Source organism: Ciconia boyciana, chromosome 8, assembly GCF_034638445.1.
Source record: "Ciconia boyciana chromosome 8, ASM3463844v1, whole genome shotgun sequence".
Lineage (NCBI taxonomy): Eukaryota > Metazoa > Chordata > Aves > Ciconiiformes > Ciconiidae > Ciconia > Ciconia boyciana.
The window spans coordinates 11,579,260-11,599,888 of NC_132941.1; the positions used below are offsets into that span (position 1 = coordinate 11,579,260).

The 20,629-nt window shown below is 44.2% G+C and overlaps 1 protein-coding gene across 1 annotated transcript; it reads left to right on the top strand.

Annotated features, from left to right (window-relative positions):
• Nucleotides 1-2,139: 2,139 nt before the first annotated feature.
• Nucleotides 2,140-19,841, top strand: FSD2 (fibronectin type III and SPRY domain containing 2). Its single transcript, XM_072871007.1, has 12 exons — nucleotides 2,140-2,883; nucleotides 2,964-3,059; nucleotides 4,095-4,328; nucleotides 6,189-6,211; nucleotides 7,207-7,328; nucleotides 8,376-8,531; nucleotides 9,568-9,702; nucleotides 10,526-10,679; nucleotides 11,057-11,190; nucleotides 13,674-13,806; nucleotides 17,088-17,264; nucleotides 19,589-19,841. The coding sequence occupies exons 1-12, from the start codon at nucleotides 2,140-2,142 to the stop codon at nucleotides 19,839-19,841; spliced, it is 2,361 nt and encodes a 786-aa protein (XP_072727108.1).
• The last annotated feature ends 788 nt before the right edge of the window (nucleotides 19,842-20,629 follow it).

The window sequence follows — 20,629 nt, forward strand, 5'->3', positions numbered from 1 at the left end:
TTAATTTTTACTAGGGGAAATAAATGTGAAGTTTGATGCCATCTGAGCTATCAGAAGAATTTGTGACGTCTTAAGATAGAAGGCAAGTTTTTAGGTAGTAACATTTTTTGTTATATATTTTCGATAATTGATGGTTACGGACTTAAACATTCTTCACTGTAATTGTATCTGTGCCTGTAAACTGAGTAAACACTGAGCAATCATCTGAAAATCTTATTTAGACAGCATGGTTCCAGACGAGCTTAATTATGCTCATTTTAATTTATGTAATTTAATTTCATTTTGGTAGGAAAAATACTTGTTCATTCATTTTCTAGTTAGTAGTAGCTTCTAAAGCAAGCCTTATTGTTATAATTATGGGGAGAAAAGTCTTTGCAGGAGCCAGACAACATTTTCTGGTATGTGTCAAGACCTTTTCTCTGTTTAATATGTTAAAAGTTGCTTGATTTATTTTATTGCTTTTAGCATAAATAGTATTTCTGCCTAACTTCAGTGTTTTTGTCTATAGTAAGATATTGCTAGCTGTAGAATCCACACCCCTGTCTGCAGCACCAGAAGACAGATGGTGAACTTCTGTGTGTGTTTTCTTGCAGATCTGGTAGGCTGGACTGTTTTCAGTCATTGATATAAAACTGGAGAGTTGAAAGTTTCTTAGCATTTTTCACTGGTTCAAGAAGTTGCTTTCTAATAAGTCACTGACTGTGTTGACTTTGTTAGCTAAGTAATCCTCAGGAATATTCATCAAATATTGATGAAATAAATTTGAAGTGATAGCAAGTACTCGAAACTATGAAGACCATAAAAAGTAGTTTGAAAGCAAAGCTTATGTGAAAGCAGCTGCAGAAGCTCTGATAACCTTGATGTCTGACTGACCTTTTGGCTTTTTTCTGTGAGAAAGTGGTTTTAAAGCTTTCATTTGATTCACTGAGCTAGATGTAGTATAGTTACTAGATGTAACTATAGGTTCATTAATATTCAGCTGAAATCTTTCCATGAACTCTTTTGATTGTAGCAGTAAACTGCTGAGAAAACTGACCTGAGTAGTTTTGTAGCTGTGATTTTCTTAGTGCTGGTGAACAGTGGAGGGCTGCAGGGACATTGCAGCTCTGACCAAGCACCATGTGGTATCTCTGTACTAGCATTATTTCATAGGCTGTTGTTAATACGGGCTGTTTGGAAAGAGTGGGCTTGGGGAGTCAGCGTTAAGATTGCCCTTGCACTTTTAATGTTGTCCCACATGCATCTGCTTTATCATATAGCTTTGCATTTCGCATCCACATGCTCTTTTCCCACCTCCCACATTGCACAGAATGGACAAAGTGCGCAAGCTCCAGGTCAGAGCGGACTTCGCTCAATTCAGGAGTCAATGACCTGCCTTGCTTCCTAGTTACTGTATGCTTTTTCATGGGGATCATCATCGATCTTTTTTTCTGAGCTTCATTTATGTTAAAATATATATTTTCACAGCACCTGAGAACCCCCAAAGGGCAGTATTTTTCCCTGTTTTATAGAAAGGACCTGCAACCTGGACTGAGAATAATGTTAAAAGAAACCTCAAGTTTCAGTATCAAGAACGGCAACTTGAAAAATCCAGAACAGGATTTTTCAGAGCATTTACTAGTGTGTTATATGGCATCAGTGCTCACAAGAGAGGGCATCCTACAGTATGCCTGACTGACAGTTCAGAAAGAGCGCTTGACAGCAGCTGAAGGGTGAGCAGACTTCAAACCAGGCCACCTCCAATTGCACACAATAGTACTAAGTGCGCCTGAAGCACAGTTGTAGCGTTGAGCTGAGGACAGTGTTGAGCTCCACAGTTTGGAAATCAAACATGAGGGTCACAGATGAGCCACTCAGAAAACACAGGATGCGCACCAGAGACAGCTCTGTGCTGTGCTTTGCATGGAGGCAAGAAAAAGCAAGCTTCCCGTGGCTTCACTTCAGAAGCTTCACTTTCTGGCTTTGGTCTTTCCCATGCCTACCCTCCAGGCCCTGAGAAGTCCTCAGCCAAACCTATTCCATCTATATAATTTTAAGCAAGAAAAACTCATGCTTGATATCTAAGCATGTAGCTAAGGATCTTTCTTATCTTTTACAGGTTTGAGACTCGTCATCTCAAAAGCCTCATTGAGGATACCAATGTCATCCAGATCTGGCAGCGCAAGAGAGTATGAAACTAGTGACCAGTTGCCCAGTCGTTCAGCTTCCCCACCAGTCCCAGAGTCTAGTGAGACTGAAGCTGAAGGCTTGATATTTTATCACATGGATCTTTATGGATCAAAGGAGAGGTTTGATATCTTTCCCGAAGAGCCATCTGGTCAAGGAGACAGATCTGTGGGGGATACCAGAAGGGAATCTGCATTGAGTAGTGAAAAATTTCAGCGCTCACAAGAAGCTGGATATGACTTGGAAAAGGAGGTTGCAGAGTTGGCTAAGATGTATGGACTTGATGAAGATAGAGAAAAAGAGCTTGAGCTTCTTGGAGGACATCTGGAGATGGTGGAGAGCAGGTGGCCACCTGCTCACACAGAAAAAGCAGGATCACAAGGCTCCGTATATAATGCATCAAAAAGCAGCTCTCCAGTAAAAGATGAAACTCAGAGCACAAAGCAACAAGGACTTGCTGGTGAGGCTTCTCAAGATGAAGATCAGAGCAAAGCCAGAGCAGAGGATGAGGCTGAGCGCCACACATGGTCCAGAGAGGGGTTTAGCAGTGGTGGCATGTCAGATGAGTGGAGCAGTCAGGCTGTCAGCGAGGAGGAGGAAGCGGCAGATGTTTTTTGCTCTACCTGCAAGATGCCAATCCGAGCTTTTGACAAACTGTTTGGTGAGCACAAGGATCACGAGGTGGCTCAGCTCCGCAATGCTGTGGAAAGCGAAAAGGTAAGAGTAATACAAGTGTACTGCAGTGCCTCAAAAACAGTGTTCAGACACAGTAAGAATCACACTGCGTGTTTTGGTAGGAGGAGATTCATAAAAATATGTGCAAGTTGGAAGAGCAGATTGCTCAGATGGAAAACTTTGCCAGTCACTTGGAGGAGATCTTCATCACTGTAGAGGTAAGCCATTTTTTCTTGGGCTAACTTTGTGGTACTGGGGTTAGAACAGTTTTGACAGTCATAGTGTTCAGTGGTTAATGAGGTGAGTAATTATGGTAACAGAGCACAGAGTTATCTTGGGGTTTGCCTAGACTGAGGTACTCAGGAAAATTCATCCTAATGAATCTTTTAAGTGGGCTAGTAAAACCACATTAAGCATTTCACAGACACTTGCATTCAGAAAGGAAGTGACCCCCACTCAGGTTATCTTAGTTTTAAATGACCAAAGACCTGTGATCTAATTAGTCCATCCAGAGTGTACCCCTTGTGTTCACTCGGTTTCTTTCACAGACGTGCCAGATACAGGCAAACCCTTGGACCAGCTGCATTGATCTACAGCACTTCAAGGGTTGTGCTCCCACTCGCTTGATGTCAGCTTGGCCCAGGGGGAAGGGGCCCAGCTGGCAGCCAAACTGAAGCAGTAACTCAAGGCACCTAATGTCTTTTCTCTGCTGCATGTGGCACAGAAGGACATCAGTGCTTGAGCAGTGGGCAGCTGCTGGCAATGAAGCCTTGCCTGCTCCTTAAATCTTCCTTTCTAATGCTTTCTCCAGCAGTGAGTGAAGATACCAGCATTAGCTACTCAGCTTCCCCAGTGTGAATCCATGGATCCCACTGGGTTGCCATGGTTTCTGTCATGGAAGGATGTGCTTGACTGTGTTGGTGGAAACACTTGTGAGATTATGGCTAGGATATATCCCTAGTTGTGCTCCCTGGGCTTAGGTTGGAGACAGTTGACTTGCATAGTTGTTTTCTTTATAATTTCTGATGCTCTTATTACGCCTGCAACCAGATCCACCACTCTCTTGTGCCTCAGTGGGGGTGAATGATTAGAATAAACCCCTAAAAAAAGCAAATGAGTCAAATTACAGCTTCTGTGTACTGGCATTGCCTCCCTGGCGAGGAGAATTTTAGGCAGACCTGAGTAAGATTTTTCTCTGGCTGAACTATGGATCAGGCCTGACACCAAGGAACGAACCCCCAAATGCCTTGCAGGAGAACTTTGGGAGGCAGGAGCAGAACTTCGAGGTGCATTACAACGATGCAGTGCAAGTGCTTGCTCAGAAGTACGAAGAACAGTTGGAAACACTGGGGGAAGAGAAGAGGCAGAAGCTGGAAGCTTTATATGGGCAGCTGGTCAGCTGTGGGGAACATCTCGACACCTGCAAGGAGCTGACAGACAGAACCCAGGAGCTTTACCTGGAAAATGACAAAGTGGATTTTATGAAGGTAAAGAGCTTTAACTGCCAAGGTGTCCTGGTTTCAGCTGAGATAGAGTTAATTTTCTTTATAGTGGCTGGTATGGGGCTATGTTTTGGATTTGTGCTGAAAACAGTGTTGATAATACAGAGATGTTTTAGTTGTTGCTGCACTGGGCAAGGACTTTTCAGCTTCCCGTGCTCTGCCAGGTGCACAAGAAGCTGGGAGGGGACACAGCCAGGATAGTTGACCCAAACTGACCAAAGGGCTATTCCATACCACATGACGTAATGCTCAGTATATAAAGCTGGGGAAGAAGAAGGAAGGGGGGACATTTGGAGTGATGGCGTTTGTCTTCCCAAGTAACTGTTACGCATGATGGAGCGCTGCTTTCCTGGAGATGGCTGAACACCTGCCTGCCCATGGGAAGTAGTGAATGAATTCCTTGCTTTGCTTTGCTTTCGTGCACGGCTTTTGCTTTACCTATTAAACTGTTTTTATCTCACCCCTCGAGTTTTCTTACTTTTGCTCTTCCGATTCTCTCCCCCATCCCACCAGGGGGGAGTGAGCGAGCGGCTGCATGGTGCTTAGTTGCTGGCTGGGGCTAAACCACAACACAAGGCCCCTTCTAAATGCTCTTTGCTGCTTGCAGGTAGTCCCCAGCTGGGAAGTTCCAAGTGGCTTTATTTCTAGAGAGTATTTGGGGTGGTCGGTCCATGGTGCTATCACTGCTCTGGATGCTTGGCATGGTGACATTGACTTAATGGGGCAACACAATGGGACCAAAATGCAGAAGCAGCAGCAGAAGTTTGTAACTTGGATGCTCAATGATTTATGAGTCTCACTGGGGTTCAGCGAGAAGATGTCTCTCTAGAAAGCTTATCTCAGGAAACTCTGGAAGCACTTAGTGTTCATTGCCTCATGCAGGCTCAGCTCTCTTGCTCTATTCTGGGCTCACAGCAGGCAGACTGATGCAACCACTTTGGAAGATGTTTCTTTTTCTTGCTCATTTTGTTGGAAAGTTCAGCTGAACAGGAGGCTCCAAACTAAATACATCAGGAGCTCCTGCAAAGTGATGGATGAATCCCACTGTTGAGGAGGTATCGAGAAGTTATTTTTCTTTAGCAGGTAGAAAAGTAATTGGAAAAAAATGAGAATTTTCACTGCTGATGAGTGAGTGCTCTCATCTGAGCTGTCCTGTGACTCAGGTGGGTAGGAGCATTTCTATAGCACAGCCACAGTAACTTCTGAACCGGACAGTAAACAAGTCTCCTAACACCTCCAGTCTGCTCCGATGGATCAGCTTGCTGTGTCACTCCAACCTGTGGAGTTCTTTGCATGACCTGACTTTTCCCATTCCTCTGCATCTCTGGAATAACCTTATTTTCTCCTTAGCTTGTAAACAGTTTTACATCACCCCTAGGAACCATTATTCACCAAGAAGTGAATAGCTCTTGGTTATGAGCTCTCAGCTGCTTAGGTTTCTGCAGGGACAGCATGTCTGTCTTCCAGTAACATGCACTGCTCAGACTCCCTCCAATGCAGATAATTTCACTAAGTTACTTTCCCCAGCTGTTGTTGGGTTTTGTTTGTGAAGGATCTGTTGGCACTTTGAACACTTGAGGAAGGATACAGTCTAGAGTCTAGATGGGTAGACACTGGTCACTGCCTGATACTGCACATTATCTTACTGTAAATTCAGCCAAGATCTGTCCATTTGAATGGACAGTTAGGCACAGCTTTGTTCTTAGAGCTGGGTGAGAGCCAATTAGCTCACTCTAAGGGCTGCATTTGGGACAATTCATGTAAGACAGGTCAACAGCATGATGTAGACTAATGCAAGAAATGTATCTTTTCTGTCTTTAACACCCTCTTTCTTTTTTTCTACAGGCAGCAGTAACCATGGTTGACAGGTAGTATCACAATCTGGGATTTTGTGTCACATTCCTTCCTGCTAATTGGGCCTGTTATTGGAGACACTTGCACGTTCTGGACTCTGTTCAGGCACACAAATGTTATCTAAGCTACTAGAGCTATTGAAATCTTTAGTATTTCTGGTTCAAACTGCAGCAGAAAAAGTTGCTCGGAAGTTTAACACTCAAAACTAGTTTTGAGCCAATTTTTAAAAACCCAAAGGGAGAGTTAGAGCATGAATAAATGACTGTTTTCAGCTTAGTCATAAGGAACTAATTTCAGTGACTGAGAAACAGGATTGCTAAAGATCTTGAAAGAAATGCTTTGGATACAAATCTGCCTAAAACTGAGCTCCCTAAATAGATTAGTAACAGGCTTATTTATGCATTAGTATCGAGGGGTAGAAAGTCAGGCTGTGGGAGCTCAAAACAGATACTGAAAGATCTTGGAGCAGTTGTAAGAAATCTTAAGGCACACTAAATCAATTGCAAAAAAGATACATTTAAATTGACTGTCATCATTTATGAAAACACAGAGAAAAGATACCCCTTTGTTTCAAATTTACAATACCTAGAACCATGAGGTCCTGACTTAGTAATAGTGTCATAAATTCTAAATAATGGAAGTCATGGAGCTAATAGCTTGCTTCCCACAGAAGGGTGCTGGGGAAATCTCACTCACCTGCTCAGTGGGAGCATAGTGTGCCACAGCCAGCTCTCTGCATGAGTAGGGCACACAAAGCGTGGTCCCTCAGTCCCATCAGCATCCAGCTCTGTTTGGCGTCTTGGAGCACAGCTCTGATGTATGGCCATGTATCTCCAAGGAAAGGGCATGGGGAGGCTGAGCTTTGTGCAACCATGAAAACAGTATTTTAAGGAAATAGCTGTTATTTTAGAGTTTTATGTTCTTTTCCTCTTACTAATAGGTATCATAGAAAGGTATCTCCAACACTATGGTACTTCCAATTAGACATTTTTTTCCCCTACAATTACAGGCTGGAAGAATTCTTAAAGAAAGAAGTGGATTTAGAGCTTTCAACACTGCCAGACTTTGAAGAGCGGGTCATAGATTTCTCTGAAGTTGAACTACTAATGAACTCCATTAATACTATCCCAGGTACTCTTCCCATCTGATCATTATTTCAGACCTCTTTACATTTAATTAAGGATATGTATTAAACAGAAGTCCATTACTTCTTTTAAAGGAGAACTGCAAAGGCAGAATTAGCTTCTCCCTAGTTTTCCCTCTGGATTTTTTTGTTTGCCTATATATACAGAGACACTGGAAGCTATTTTTTGATATTTTTTTTTCATTTGTTTTCAATATAAAATTACCAGAACTGCCAAGTTTGGTCTTCCCTGCTTTTGCTGGATGATTTCCTAGAAGACTCAAAGACTCCCCCCTTCTGTTGAGGGGTCAGGCATGCTTAGTTGGTAATAACTTGTCTTACCTTGTAGTAAAGAGGGACACCAGACTGCTTTAAACAACCTGTGCAGCTTCTCTAGATAACCAGATTTCAGTGGCTTGTTCCTCTGCTATTTAGCAAACATTTTTCCTACTATCCACAGGAAACAGAGCAAAAGCCAAACAAATTTCTAATAATTAAAAAAATAAAAATACAAAAGATTTAAACCTTTTCTGGCACACCACAAACGGTCAGAAAGAACGATATGCATTTTTTATGCACATACATTGTGTTCTCTTAAAGTAAAATAGCATTTGCTACTTGTTTGCTTGTGCTGCTGACCCCATATTGTACAGCTTTTCCCTCATCTTTCCTCCAGAGACTCCTCAGCCCCTGGCCTGGTCCGCAGCAGTGCAGCGCGTCAGGTGTTGCTCCTGCAGGGCTGTGCTAGCTCGCTGGGGAACAGCAGCCCTCAGAGGCAGGGGAGGTCAAGATTACAGAGAAGGGTTAGGCTGAGGCTTATGTATTTCGTTGTTTTGATTTTGATTTGAAGCAAGACTAGTTCATACACCAGTGACCTGATTATTATCTGCAACTATTTACAGGGTCAGCTCGTAACTTTTCTCCATGTGGGAGGAATATGACTCTATTCAATGCCTAGGCTTTGTGTAAACACCTTTTTGAGAGGAGAGGTGTTTGCCTGTGAAGAACATACCATGCTTACACATTCAAAAACTGACCTGTTTTCCCCTCTGCAGCTCCTTGTGCCCCTGTGATCAATCCCCAGGCTCCCAATGCAGCGACTGGCACCTCAATGAGAGTTTGCTGGGGCCTCTTCTCAGATGATACTGTCGAGTGCTACCAACTGTGCTATAAACCAGTGAGCAACGAGAGGCGCAGTGAGGAACAAGCAGGTAAGGAGGCCTGGACCCAAGGGGACACCTCAGCCCCCCCACTGGCAAAACCAGCGAGTTCCAAAGTGCCTCTGGACTTGCTGTGGCAACCAGTGCACCTTCTGTGCACTCTTTCCGCCACCAGTACTGTCATACCTGCCACCACGTTTCCTGCTTCTGGCTTTGTCTGCTCTTCCCCTGCCCGGTCTGCCAAGCTGCCAGCTGCAGCAGGACCCATCACAGGAGCTAAGACAGGATGGGGCAGCAGCTGGGATAGCAGGAGTAGGGAGGGGACAGCGGATGGAGTTAAGTCTCAACAGTAGCATTTCCTTTCCTGGGGGGTGGGCACTGCGTTAGACACACATGCGCTGCATCCACTGCAAGGCACGGTATTTTTAGAGAGCAAATTATCATACTGTTGGCACACCCACTGAAACCCCCACAGTCATCTAACAGTTTATCTCAGTGCTAATAATAGGCCATAACTTCCCATCACCCACACACACAAAAAAGAACCACAGAACCATCCCAAAATGTCCCAGCCTTGTGACAAAACTGCCTTTGCTAATAATATTCTTGCAGAACCTTTTACTGAAAACACCGAGTCTCCAGCAAAAGTGGAAGCCAGTAGTGCCAAATTGCCAGTTCAGAAAGAAAAGCAGAACCTGTCCAAATTTTATAAGATGAAGAATGAGAAATGAGTAGTGAAATAGCTTCAGCTCTTATCCCACTGCTGGGATGAGCTGACCAGACAGCATCCCCAGAGTGGGAACGTGCAGCATCATTTTAGAAAAAATTCAGTGACAGGTGGGTGACCTTACTTTTTGGGGTTTTTTTTTCTGAGTATGCGGCTCCTTCAGAAGCTGATGCATTATCTGATTTATGCCTCCTTAGAGGAAAGCATGGTGAAACAGCCTGACAGCTAATCAAAGGGTACGGAGCACAAGGAGCTCTCTTGAACTCAGCACACAAAACAATGTGCCTCAACTCCATTATTTGAGGCAGCTTTGGGTAAGGGTGTAAAGGCACTGTAAATGCTTTGTTGTTTTCATTTCAGAGCATACGCTAAAAGTCAAAGAAACATACTGCACCATTACTAATCTGTTGCCGAATACACAGTATGAGTTTTGGGTCAGTGCTTTAAATGCCTCTGGTATCAGTCCACCAAGTGAAAGAGCAGTTTATGTAACAGGTAAAAATATTTTATTCATACGACTCTGTGACCTTGATAGTGAAATTCACAGTCATCTCTGAATTTTATGCCAGTAATGCTTTCTGGGCACTTTGTTTCTTCTGATATAAGTCTACTGACTGCAGGGGAATTTCCTACTTTTATTTGGAGAGCCTATCAGGCCAATTGTCCCTGTTTTACAGGGACAGAGTAGAAGAAACAGAAGCACAGAGACAAAATACCTTCTTTAAATGCAAGCATGTAGGAGAACTAGGAATAAGGCTCAAGCCTCCCAGTTCTGCCAGCCCTCCTTTTATTGTCCTGTATATATTTTGTGGATTCACCTGCTATGCTGCCCTTTGTAACTGCAGTTGTCAAGCACGTTTTCATTAGTGTGGCTTGTCTTCAGGAATTCTTGCCAACAGCTGAACCACAACAAGATTAATTACAGACCCTGGTTCTCTGTTGTGAAATCCTGACATCAATTGAGTAAGTCAGAGTGAGACCTTCAAGCACTTGTTCCAGATGTCTTTGACATCTTAGTGCAGAGAAGAGATGCACCTTTATGACAAAGATAAAACGAATGATAGAAAGAAAAGGGTTGTGTAATCAGTCTCTATCTATGTTACTTCTCTGATTAATTCTCTTGGGACCTTTATAGTCCAAATTAAGTCTTTGAATAGTACTGTTAATCACCCTGCCTGCTGTTTATTGTCCATTGGGGAAGCAGGTTTCTTTAACTATATAGTAAACAACTTTGTTCTATTTTTTAAGTCTTCAAAGCATGTTTGTTGCAAACAACTTCAAGCAACAGCTAAGAATTGTTCTTTTGCCCACTTTTTAGCTCCTTCACCACCTATCATAAAGAATAAAAAGATCCGAAGCTGTGAAAACGCAGCACTGGTGTGCTGGGAATCCAGAGACATTAACCCTGTTGATTCCTACATGGTTGAATTGTCCAAGCTGACAGATGAAGAAAATGGCGATATTATTACTGAGTGAGTCACTATTCTATCGAGTCCATGACCTGTAGAGATGAAACCATTTCAAATCATGTGGCATCAGATAGCACTAAGAAAGGACCCATGACCTTTTGGTGAAGTCACCTTTATAAACATTCCTGTTAGTAAAATTAATTGTATAAATGCTAATCGAAAATGGGTATGGGAAAAGGGCAGAAGCAAATGTAAAAATCTGCATAGTCTGTCACAGACTATCTTACCCCTGCTACTGGCAACTGTACAAGGTAAAGTGTTGTTGATGGGTTACAAGAGAAGCTGATCATGTCGTTTCTTCTTTGTTGTTCAGAAAAATAATCTCAAAGGCCTACCTTTGTTCTCTACCCTATCATTTTCTATGGATTTATTTTCTGTAGAACTATTGTTGGCATTCCTAACTGCGAAGTCCTAATTCACCTCCAGCCAACACAAAGCTACCGCATCTGTGTTAGAGCCCAAAACCTGGGTGGTTCCAGTGAAAGAAGTGAACCTGTTCTGATACACACCACAGGTACTGTACAGCTCGGAACAACTCCAGCAGCCTATTACAGCATCTGTTATCTCAATAGAAAGATTCCTGCTGGTTTCAATGGCCTCTGGATCAGGTCCTAATCTCTTACATCTAATTACACACCTGGTAACCTTTTACGAATGAAAAAAAACACAAAAGTGTTACAAAAACATAACTGTCGTGGTTTAGCCTCAGTCAGCAACCAAGCACCACACAGCTGTTCGCTCACCCTCCCCCCCCGGGGCAGGATGGGGGAGAGAATCTGAAAAGCAAAAGTAAGAAAATTCATGGATTAAGATAAGAACAGTTTAATAATTGAAATAAAATAATAATAAATTGTAATGAAAAGGAAAACAACAAGAGAAAGAAAGGAACAAAACCCAAGAAAAAAAACAAGTGATGCAACTACTCACCACCCACTGACTGATGCCCAGCCCATCCCTGAGCAGCAATCGCTGCCCCCCGGCCAGCTCCCCCCAGTTTGTATACTGAGCATGGCATCATATGGTATGGAACAGCCCTTTGGCCAGTTTGGCTGTGCCCCCTCCCAGCTTCTTGTGCACCTGGCAGAGCATGGGAAGCGGAAAAGTCCTTGACTAGTGTAAGCACTGCTTAGCAACAACTAAAACATCAGTGTGTTATCACATTATTCTCATCCTAAATCCAAAACACAGCACTATACCAGCTACTAGGAAAAAAAGTAACTCTATCCCAGACAAAACCAGGACAGTAACAATAAGTGCATTCCTTTAGCTCTGTAATTTAAAATTATTTCTGTCCAGTACATTTGATACTTGAAACTTACTCATTTCTAAACATTTTAAAAGGCTAGATCAACCCAATGCCCCCAGATGTTGCCAGCTTGCCAAGTACTGACACACCAATGAAGAAAGTTGTAGTGTGATTTTACTTCAGAGATTACCTTGTAATGATGCTGCTGCTGGAAAGTGTGGCTGAGCAGTCAGTCAGCACTTTACAGAGTCATTTGGGTATGCAAAATCTTCCTGTGTAGAACATCTCCAGCTTGGCTGGGGAAGCTCTGAGGGCTGGTTCCCTTTATTCATCAGGAAGGAGGCAGGCCAGCTTTCAGCTGGAAGCTTTGCTTTTGGTAACTGGCATAGCATTATTATCTCTGCTCTCAGTGCCATGCTGGGCAAGGATTAACCTTCTCCCCCAAAGGGAAGTTGGAAGCCCTTTCTGCTCCCAACCATCTAATCAAAGCTCATTTTAATGACTTAGAGGTAGACACCTGTTTTCATCTTCACCACTGCTATAATGATGCTGCAACTTCACTGGGGTGTCTCAAACCTCTCACATCACTCACAGATACATTCATGCCATACCTGTGTCTCTCCTGCACTTGCCTTCTGAGAGATTTACAAATTATGCTTATTCAGCAAGCTGGCCACACACCCATTAATCTGCGAAAGGCTACGTTTCATTAAGAAACCTGTCTGCTACACATCAGTGACACCACAGAAAAGAAATGGACATTCTTAAATCCCTGGAGAGGAAGACTGTCATTGTGTTACCATTGTTTGTGTGTATTTCAACTACTTGAATCAAACTCAATATTTGAAATTGCCAATTCTGCTTGCACAGCATGTGTTTGTTTTCAGCAGCACATGCCTGTAATTGCCCTGTCATTGTTTGTATTGTATTTGCATTGAAGTAACTTGCAGTTTGATTATAATGATTTCATTTGGAGAGATTTATCTTCTCTGAGTCTACATTATGCAAACAGCTGAGGCAAATTGCTCTGTCAGGTGCAAGCGCTCACCTCCAACACTGGGAATGACCTTTGATTCTTACTTACTGGGGTGGATACACAAACAGCAACTACAAACAGCAGCTGTGACGCACGTGGCTGCTCATCAGAGCGCAGTGTGTCAGACCTCCTTTGTAAAGTCTCTGAAGGGAGAAAGGCAGAAGTACTTTTTTCCTGGGCTGGCTTAGGTGACTTACCTCTTTGAAGGCTGATCTGATGAGGAGGTGCTGAAGCACGAGGGATGCTGCGCATAGCAGCTTTGTAGAGGTTCCTTCTCTTCAAACTGTGCCCAGCATTTATGTGGAAGAGTGGGGCCATGGAGAGGCCTTTAAGTCCCCCTTCTCCTTTCAGGGATTAAAAATAGATCATTTCAGCTCTGAGGAAGGTGACTTGAAACCGGACAGTCCATTGCAGGGAGGACCCCTCATCTTTGAATAGCTACTTCCTGTGCAATGCCTGCAGCTTTGAGCCCTGGCTGGGTTCAAAACCAGGTTAAGGCCCTTTTTCTGCTTTTCAAAAGGCTGTAACTAAACAGCGTTAAGCTGTAAAACACCCATTTATTTGAAAAACTCCAAATGGACAGCCTTGTTCTCTCAATGTCAGCCACAGATTCCTTCTAGAGCACTGGAAGCGACGTTTCACCACACCCTTGCTGCAAACCCTAATGCCATAAGGAGTTGCTGGAGTTATCCTCAGGTATTCTCCTCTCTTGCAGGCACCTACTTCTGCCTTAATGAGGACACAGCCCATCCTTTACTGGCGATTCTAGATGATGGATTTACAATTGCATGCGATGAACTGGAAAACCCAGAGTGTGATCTGCCTGTCTATGATAACAGCTTTACAAGGTATACAGAAGAATTTCAGTTGCAACTAATGCATGTGGTTTGTGGCTGCTTCATCCACAACACACCCCTACCTTGAATTTAAATCCACTAAAAAGGTTTACTGGTATTGTAGCTCTCCTCAGTTTCAAGCCAGGCACCAACCAAGTAAAACTTCCAGACTGTATGTGTGTGTATAATGTATAATGGGTTTTTCCATCTTGGTTTTTGCATAAGTGACTATGGTTGTCTACAGTTTTAGACAACTGCAAACATCTTTGTCAGTCCTTTTAAAATATGGATTACTCATCTTTTAGAAAATCCGGTTTATTTTAAGGTATTTGAGGTTGGTCTCCTAAGATAACTACTCAGTTTGAAATGGTAGGCTTTCCTCATAGTTCCTTGGAGGATAAAACTCCATATACATTTATCCAGGCCTCATAGTTTCACTGGGGTTATCGTTCCCGAGTACCATTACTGAACTCCCTGTGGCTTGCTCCTCTTTTCTGAGAATTTCTAGGGTGACTAATACATATTATCTACAACATCTCCCTTTGCATGATGTGTGCACCAGCTTCTATTAAATTCCAAAAATTTCTTCCCATTTAATTCTTTACAGAGCCCAAAAACCCCAGAAAAATGTCACAAGAAAAAAAATAAACAAATCCCATACACTTTTAATACAGCACTAGTGGGATTTTTTTTTTTTTAAAAGGCATAATTATTAGGTTTTCTTTTAATTACAGTGATCCAGCACTTGCACACTTCCAAGACTTGAGGAGCTGCTCCTCTCTGCTGGCTGTTGCTCCCTGTCTCCTGCCCCTTCCTCTGCAAGCTGCTGAGGTGATAAAGCCTTGCACATAATGTGCAGGAGGCTCTGCCCATCTTTCCTTGGTCTCGTTTTCACACATGGAGATTTGGGGGCTGTTTTTATATAGCTCTGTCCAATGGAAACCACCAAACACTCATGTAAAACTTGTTCACTACAGCAAATACTACATAATGAGAAAAAAACCCTATTGGTGCTTTGGGCACCTGACCCTCTTTGAAAGAGGCTTGCATAGTTCAAAGCACAGTTGGTCTGTTTGGTTTTTTTTTAAATAGATGCCAGGAAGTGTCTAATGGGACTCTCAGCAGCTCTCATTGATTTTGTGAGTTTAAATCTCTCTCTCTAGCTGCTCTTTGGGACTTAAGCATCACTTGGAAGTTAATGCAAGTTCATAAAGAGGATTACAGATGCAGCTAGCCACAATTACGTACAAACCTGCTTACGCATGTTGGGCACCTTGAGCTAAATCTGAACAGGTATTTAAGTGCCAAAGCAAATGCTAAGGAAAGGAGAGGGATCTGAATACTTACCTGTTGCTGAAAGATCTAGCTGATACTATTTGGGCCTACAGATTTTACTCTCAAAACAGAATTAGGCCCTTTGCCCTTGAAATGAGAGACTTAGCTTGCCAAAAGGCATGTTCCAGTCAGAACTATGGAAACAACATAGAACCAGGACAGGCATCTGCAGAGACAGAATAATACAAGCCCACAACTTAGTCCCTCCATGGAAATGCAATGTTACTAGAGGGCTCAGTAGAAAAGAGCCAGGAGATAGAAGATTCTCCTCATTAAAGTCATCATGATAAGCCTAAATGGGATTTCATCCCACTTCCACAGGGTGCTTTTATGTTTCACATAAACAGGCAGAGCTGGCACTCATCTCATTCTGAAGTCTGAGGCTGTTTTTGATGCCACTGTGAACTCTCAGAAGCCTCCTTCATGCCAAGATACTGTGGGAAAAAAAAAAAAAAAAAAGAAAAAGCTCCCAAGCTGAAATGACTAACACTATACTACAAGGAAATTACATCGCAAACTCTTCTTTCTGAAGTTTGTGTGATCTCCGAAAGACTAATGTGTTTCCTAACCACAGCAGCTCCTACGATCTGACTCAAGTTTGCCTTGGTGGCTTTGCAACTTTCATTACTATGGTAATATTTTGTTCACAGATGTTTACCCATCCATTTTGCATCATTCCTTTTCCTTCTCAAGCTGTAGCAGCACAGCCTGAGTCCAGATTTCAGCAGCCTTTAAGCTATTCCCAAGACATCTACATGCACTTGTAATGAACTGTACGCTTGCTTTAACTGATTGCTGCTGAGGTGGCACAGAGTACAGCTATCTTGCTGTGCATGCCCGTCCTTACACATCAGGCCCTCCAAATGCTGAGTGCAGCTCTTTCTCAGCATTACCTAGAGGTAGGCAAGCTCAGGGTGTCTGCCAGCAACATCCTTTGCCTTTGTAATTTACAACTTTAGAGGAACCTACCACAGAAACACACAGGTTGTGTGTGACTCCCCATCCAAAACTGAAGGTGTGTTTTGAAACATGCTATCCCCTGTGATGCAGCAATGACAGCTAATACACCGTGTACTTTTCCTGAGGAAAAGCTGGGGTGTAGTCTTACAGGATTCATGTTGCCCTCTTAAATTGAGTTAGGATGTTTCAGAAGCATTTGGCACGGGTTATTTTGCCCAACTTTCTTGCTTCAGAACCGGTGTTTTTGCAGACTTGCATTTTCAAAGCACCCAACTCCTTTGACTCTGAGATTGTGCCTATAAATCAAGCTGAAGGGTCTCTCTGTGGTATATTGTCTTTGTCTGTCTCTCCTACACATCTTTTTAAAGAGTCATCTTCTACATGGTTCCTATCATAAAGGCTAGGAACCACAGTCTACTGTTAAAACCTTTCATGGCCCAGGTACCTAAGCATATTCCAAGCTCTGCTACCATGTTCAATTCTTGCTGGTCTCTCCAAACACAGCATAAGCAGGTCTCCTCTCCAACTGCCCCAGGAGTTTCATGCTGTTACAGTGCTCCATTCCTGATGGTGAGTAACATGTAAAGCCCTGGGCTGTTTGGGAAGAAAATACAAAACCTGCAGCCTTTTCCCCCTGCTATACTGGGGTTCACCAGAGCACTCTCTTTTCTAGCAAGTAATAACTTCCCCAGAAAACCCAGGCAGCACAGGATGCTGTTCTCCCTATTCCTGAAAGTGCCCAGGGCACTCATTTATACAAAGCTACCCACAGGTAAAAACAGGGTAGGTGTCACAAAGAAACCTGCAGGTTCTGTGTCAGGTCCTCAGCGTGTGGGCTTTGCTGTAGTCAAAAAATCCATGCTGCACTGCTAAGGAGACAGCAAAAGTGGCTTTTGTTTATCGATATGCAATGTCCAGGTACGTTACATACCTAAACATTGTAAATAGCGTTGCAGAGAGTCCCTGCCAAAGCACATATTCCTGTCTGTCTCCCACAGGTGTATTGGGATCCTGGGCAGTCTGATCCCATTTCCAGGAAAGCATTACTGGGAGGTGGAAGTTGAGGAAGATACAGAGTACAGAATCGGTGTGGCTTTTGAAAACACTCCGAGACATGGCTATCTGGGGGCAAACAACTCATCCTGGTGCATGAGGCATATCATCACACCATCAAGGTAAGGGCTGTGGAGGCTACAGGTCTCCTACAGGAACACCTCCTACACGTACACCTGCAGGCAGAGCAGCAGAGAGCTCCTACTTGCAGGGGGCAGCCAGAGATTTTGTATCAAAGCCCAGACCAAGCACCTCACCAGGGCCCTCTGACATTCCACCGTTGGCACTGTGAACTGGTGTTGGAAGGACACTGGAACCTTTAAGCAAATCCTCCTGCTTAATGACATTCTCACATTGAAATAGGCAGTCCCAGGAACAAATCTGAATAAAATCTGCATTACAGAAGTTAGCTGTAAAGGCCTTGTTTTAGGTCACCGAAACCCCAGTGGGAAGACAGGGAGTAGTAGATCTATGTAACCTAGAAACTACGTATCTGGCTAAACCCAGTTGTATGCAACTGGTTTTGATCTCTCTCCTACCTGTGGAAGTACCTAACAGCCATACCTGCCTGCAGAAATGCCAGGTCCCCTTATGCCTCAGCTGAACCTGCTGGCTCTCTGCCAGACACCATTATATTAGCATCATTGCCTTTGACTCCCATGTGAGATTTGGGCACCCCGTGAAGCATCCAGGAGCAAGAAAACAAGTCACGCACCCAGGCATCCCCAAGTATTGCCTACTGCCTGTCTGAATGGCTCACCGCTCAGCCTGCAAGAGTTGCCAGGGTGCTGCTGGGTCCCCTTGAACAGGGAGCCTGGATACCACGTGAGAGTCCCCAGCATGCACAGTCAGCACATGGCAAGGATGGCATAGCATGGGCCCAAATCTGCCTGTCCTCTTCCTGCTGGTATGCTGGGAGAGGTTTTAGATGCAGCTCAGTTGGCTGGAGCACACGCTCCTCTCCAGGCACCTGCTGCTCTCAGCTCCCCAGCAGTTGGCCCACTGCATAGCCAGAGTCCTTAGCAGGGCTGGCATTCACCTCCCACACAGCAAGAAACGCTGCTTAATGAGAGAGACCAAACCCACTAAAGCTAATGACTCTCCCATACACTGCAGGCAGGCTAATTTGATTTCCTTGCTACGTTGAGCTAAGAGGTACATTGAGGTTTGTTCTCATTCTTCTGGAGCAATGAGCATGGACTTCAGAGAGGGAGCTGAGCCATTGCTCAGTTTGAGTCACTGTTATACCCATTTCTGCAGGGAAATTTTCTCAGGTTTGAGTGGTGTGGGTGGAGGAGGTGGTTAGTGAAGAAGCTGGCCCTTATGAAATGCCAGATAACTCACTTCAGCTGAATAAATCTTCTCATTTCTGCTCAGAAAGGCACATGTTCCATAAAAGCCTCATATTTTTGGTTGCAGCGTGCCACACTAGGGAGAGCTGTTTGAGTAACTGTTGAAGAACCTCAGCATTACTCAAACAGCAACTACACAGGGAAGAAGAGGGCTATCCTCATGACAAAGCTGTTTATATACAGAGCACCTTCCTGGCCTCCACAGTCCAGAAATCACAATTAAAAGACATCACCCTCTAGTAAATGAGCACAAAGACTGGAACTTCCCCATCAACACCACCCTGGCTGAGCAGGGAGGTCCTGTAGGGAAATATAATTTAGAGAGTGGGGTTTGAAAAATTATGTCCAGTAGTCTGGAGGATGCTTAGCCAGACTGTGAGTCAGGCAGCCTCTGCCCAAGGGATTATGCTCCCTCTCTGCTGCTGTGAAGGTGGGCGTGAGCAGTTCCCGTAACTTTGTCAGGAAAGAGGGCTCAGTACCACAGGCCCTCAGGGAGCAAGTGGGCAGCATGGCAAGGCCAGGAAGGACAGGACTGAGTCAGCTTGCCAACTCTCTGCTTGACAGTGCCTACAGCTATCTCGGGGCAAGGCTGAGGGGATGACAAGTGTTAGTCTGGGGCAAGCCTAACCGACCTAACAGAGCACAGCTCCTTCATGGAAGAAGGGACAACTTCAGGCTAAACCTAGTGGCAAGGGTGCACCCTCCGATTTACAGGGCACCCACACTGCCCTCTGAGACATGGAAAAAAATGGCAAGTCCCACGTTGCGCTCTGACCTTGTCCATATCTAAGGGATACCACCTATCCATTTGCAGCCAGACAGGGATATGAAACAAGAAGCCTGTTACACGGCTTAGACAGGCAGGTCTGAGCACTGCGGGATAAGGCTGTGCAGAAGCGCAGAGCACACCACTCCTCACCACAGCCATTGCTCAGCAAAGCGGATGGGACTGGGGCAGTAACTACAGTGCACACAGGAGGGATGGGACTGTGAAGCAGGAAGCATGCCCTGGAACACACCTGTGTGCACAAAGCACTTCCCTTTGAGAGCGGCAGGGTGCCCTCAGGTTTTTTGTCTGCATTTCTTGCCTACAGGCACAAGTACGAATTCCTGCACAGCGGGATGACACCAGACGTCAGAATTACTGTCCCCCCCAGAAGGATTGGCATCCTGCTGGACTATGAGAACCGTAGACTGTCATTTTTCAATGCAGATATTGCCCAGCACCTTTACGCATTCAACTCACACTTCCAGCATTACGTTCACCCCTGCTTTGCTTTGGAAACACCTGGTCTCTTACAGATACATACTGGAATTGCAATACCCCCGTGGACTGCCCTCCCATAACCTGTGTTCTGCAGCTGCCAGATCTACATGTAACGTGCATTGAGCAATGCCCTCTTTCAGCATTAACTGCTCCATCACACCCCCCGTAAACCAGCTGTCTCCCAAGAAAGAGAGCAAAGCAACCCTGACCCAAACCAGCTGCCAGGCCTGAGCCCTTACAACAGTTTCTGTCCTCTTAGGCAGGATCTTAGCAGAAAGCCATTATGGTCACAAGATCCATCAGCATCCCAAAATTCTCCAGTTAGAAATGGATACCATCCTTCTCAGAGGTGACACTGTCACCAAGAAGCAGTGGCAGCTGGATGACTGGTTCCCCCAGTACCCATTTGATCCCTAGGGAACTCCCCTGTTCCAGAGGCATCATTAATTCCACTCTTGTGTCTGCTGAAGAGCTAAACATTCAAAGAAAAACAAAAATAGCAAAAGGCATAATCACTGTACAGCTGCTAGACAGAGCTGAAAACACTCCAACCATGCAGCTGATCTCACGATCAAGTATTCTTGCAACTGCGTGAAGTCTGTGACACAAGATAATCAAATACGCCTCCCTTGTGTGTGAACTGTTAGCGCCTACCACACACTTTTTGAAATACCCAAGCATGCACTAGTCTCAAATATTAAAAGACATTTTTACAGAATGCCCATGCTTCTCATTCATTCATCCAGGGGGAAAAAAAAAAACACCACCAAACCAAGGCCTTTTGCAGTGCTTGATTGCCCCTATAGAAATCTAAAGCATCATTTTTAGCTTGTTCTTTTCGGCCATGCTCACCTCCACCTGGGTATAT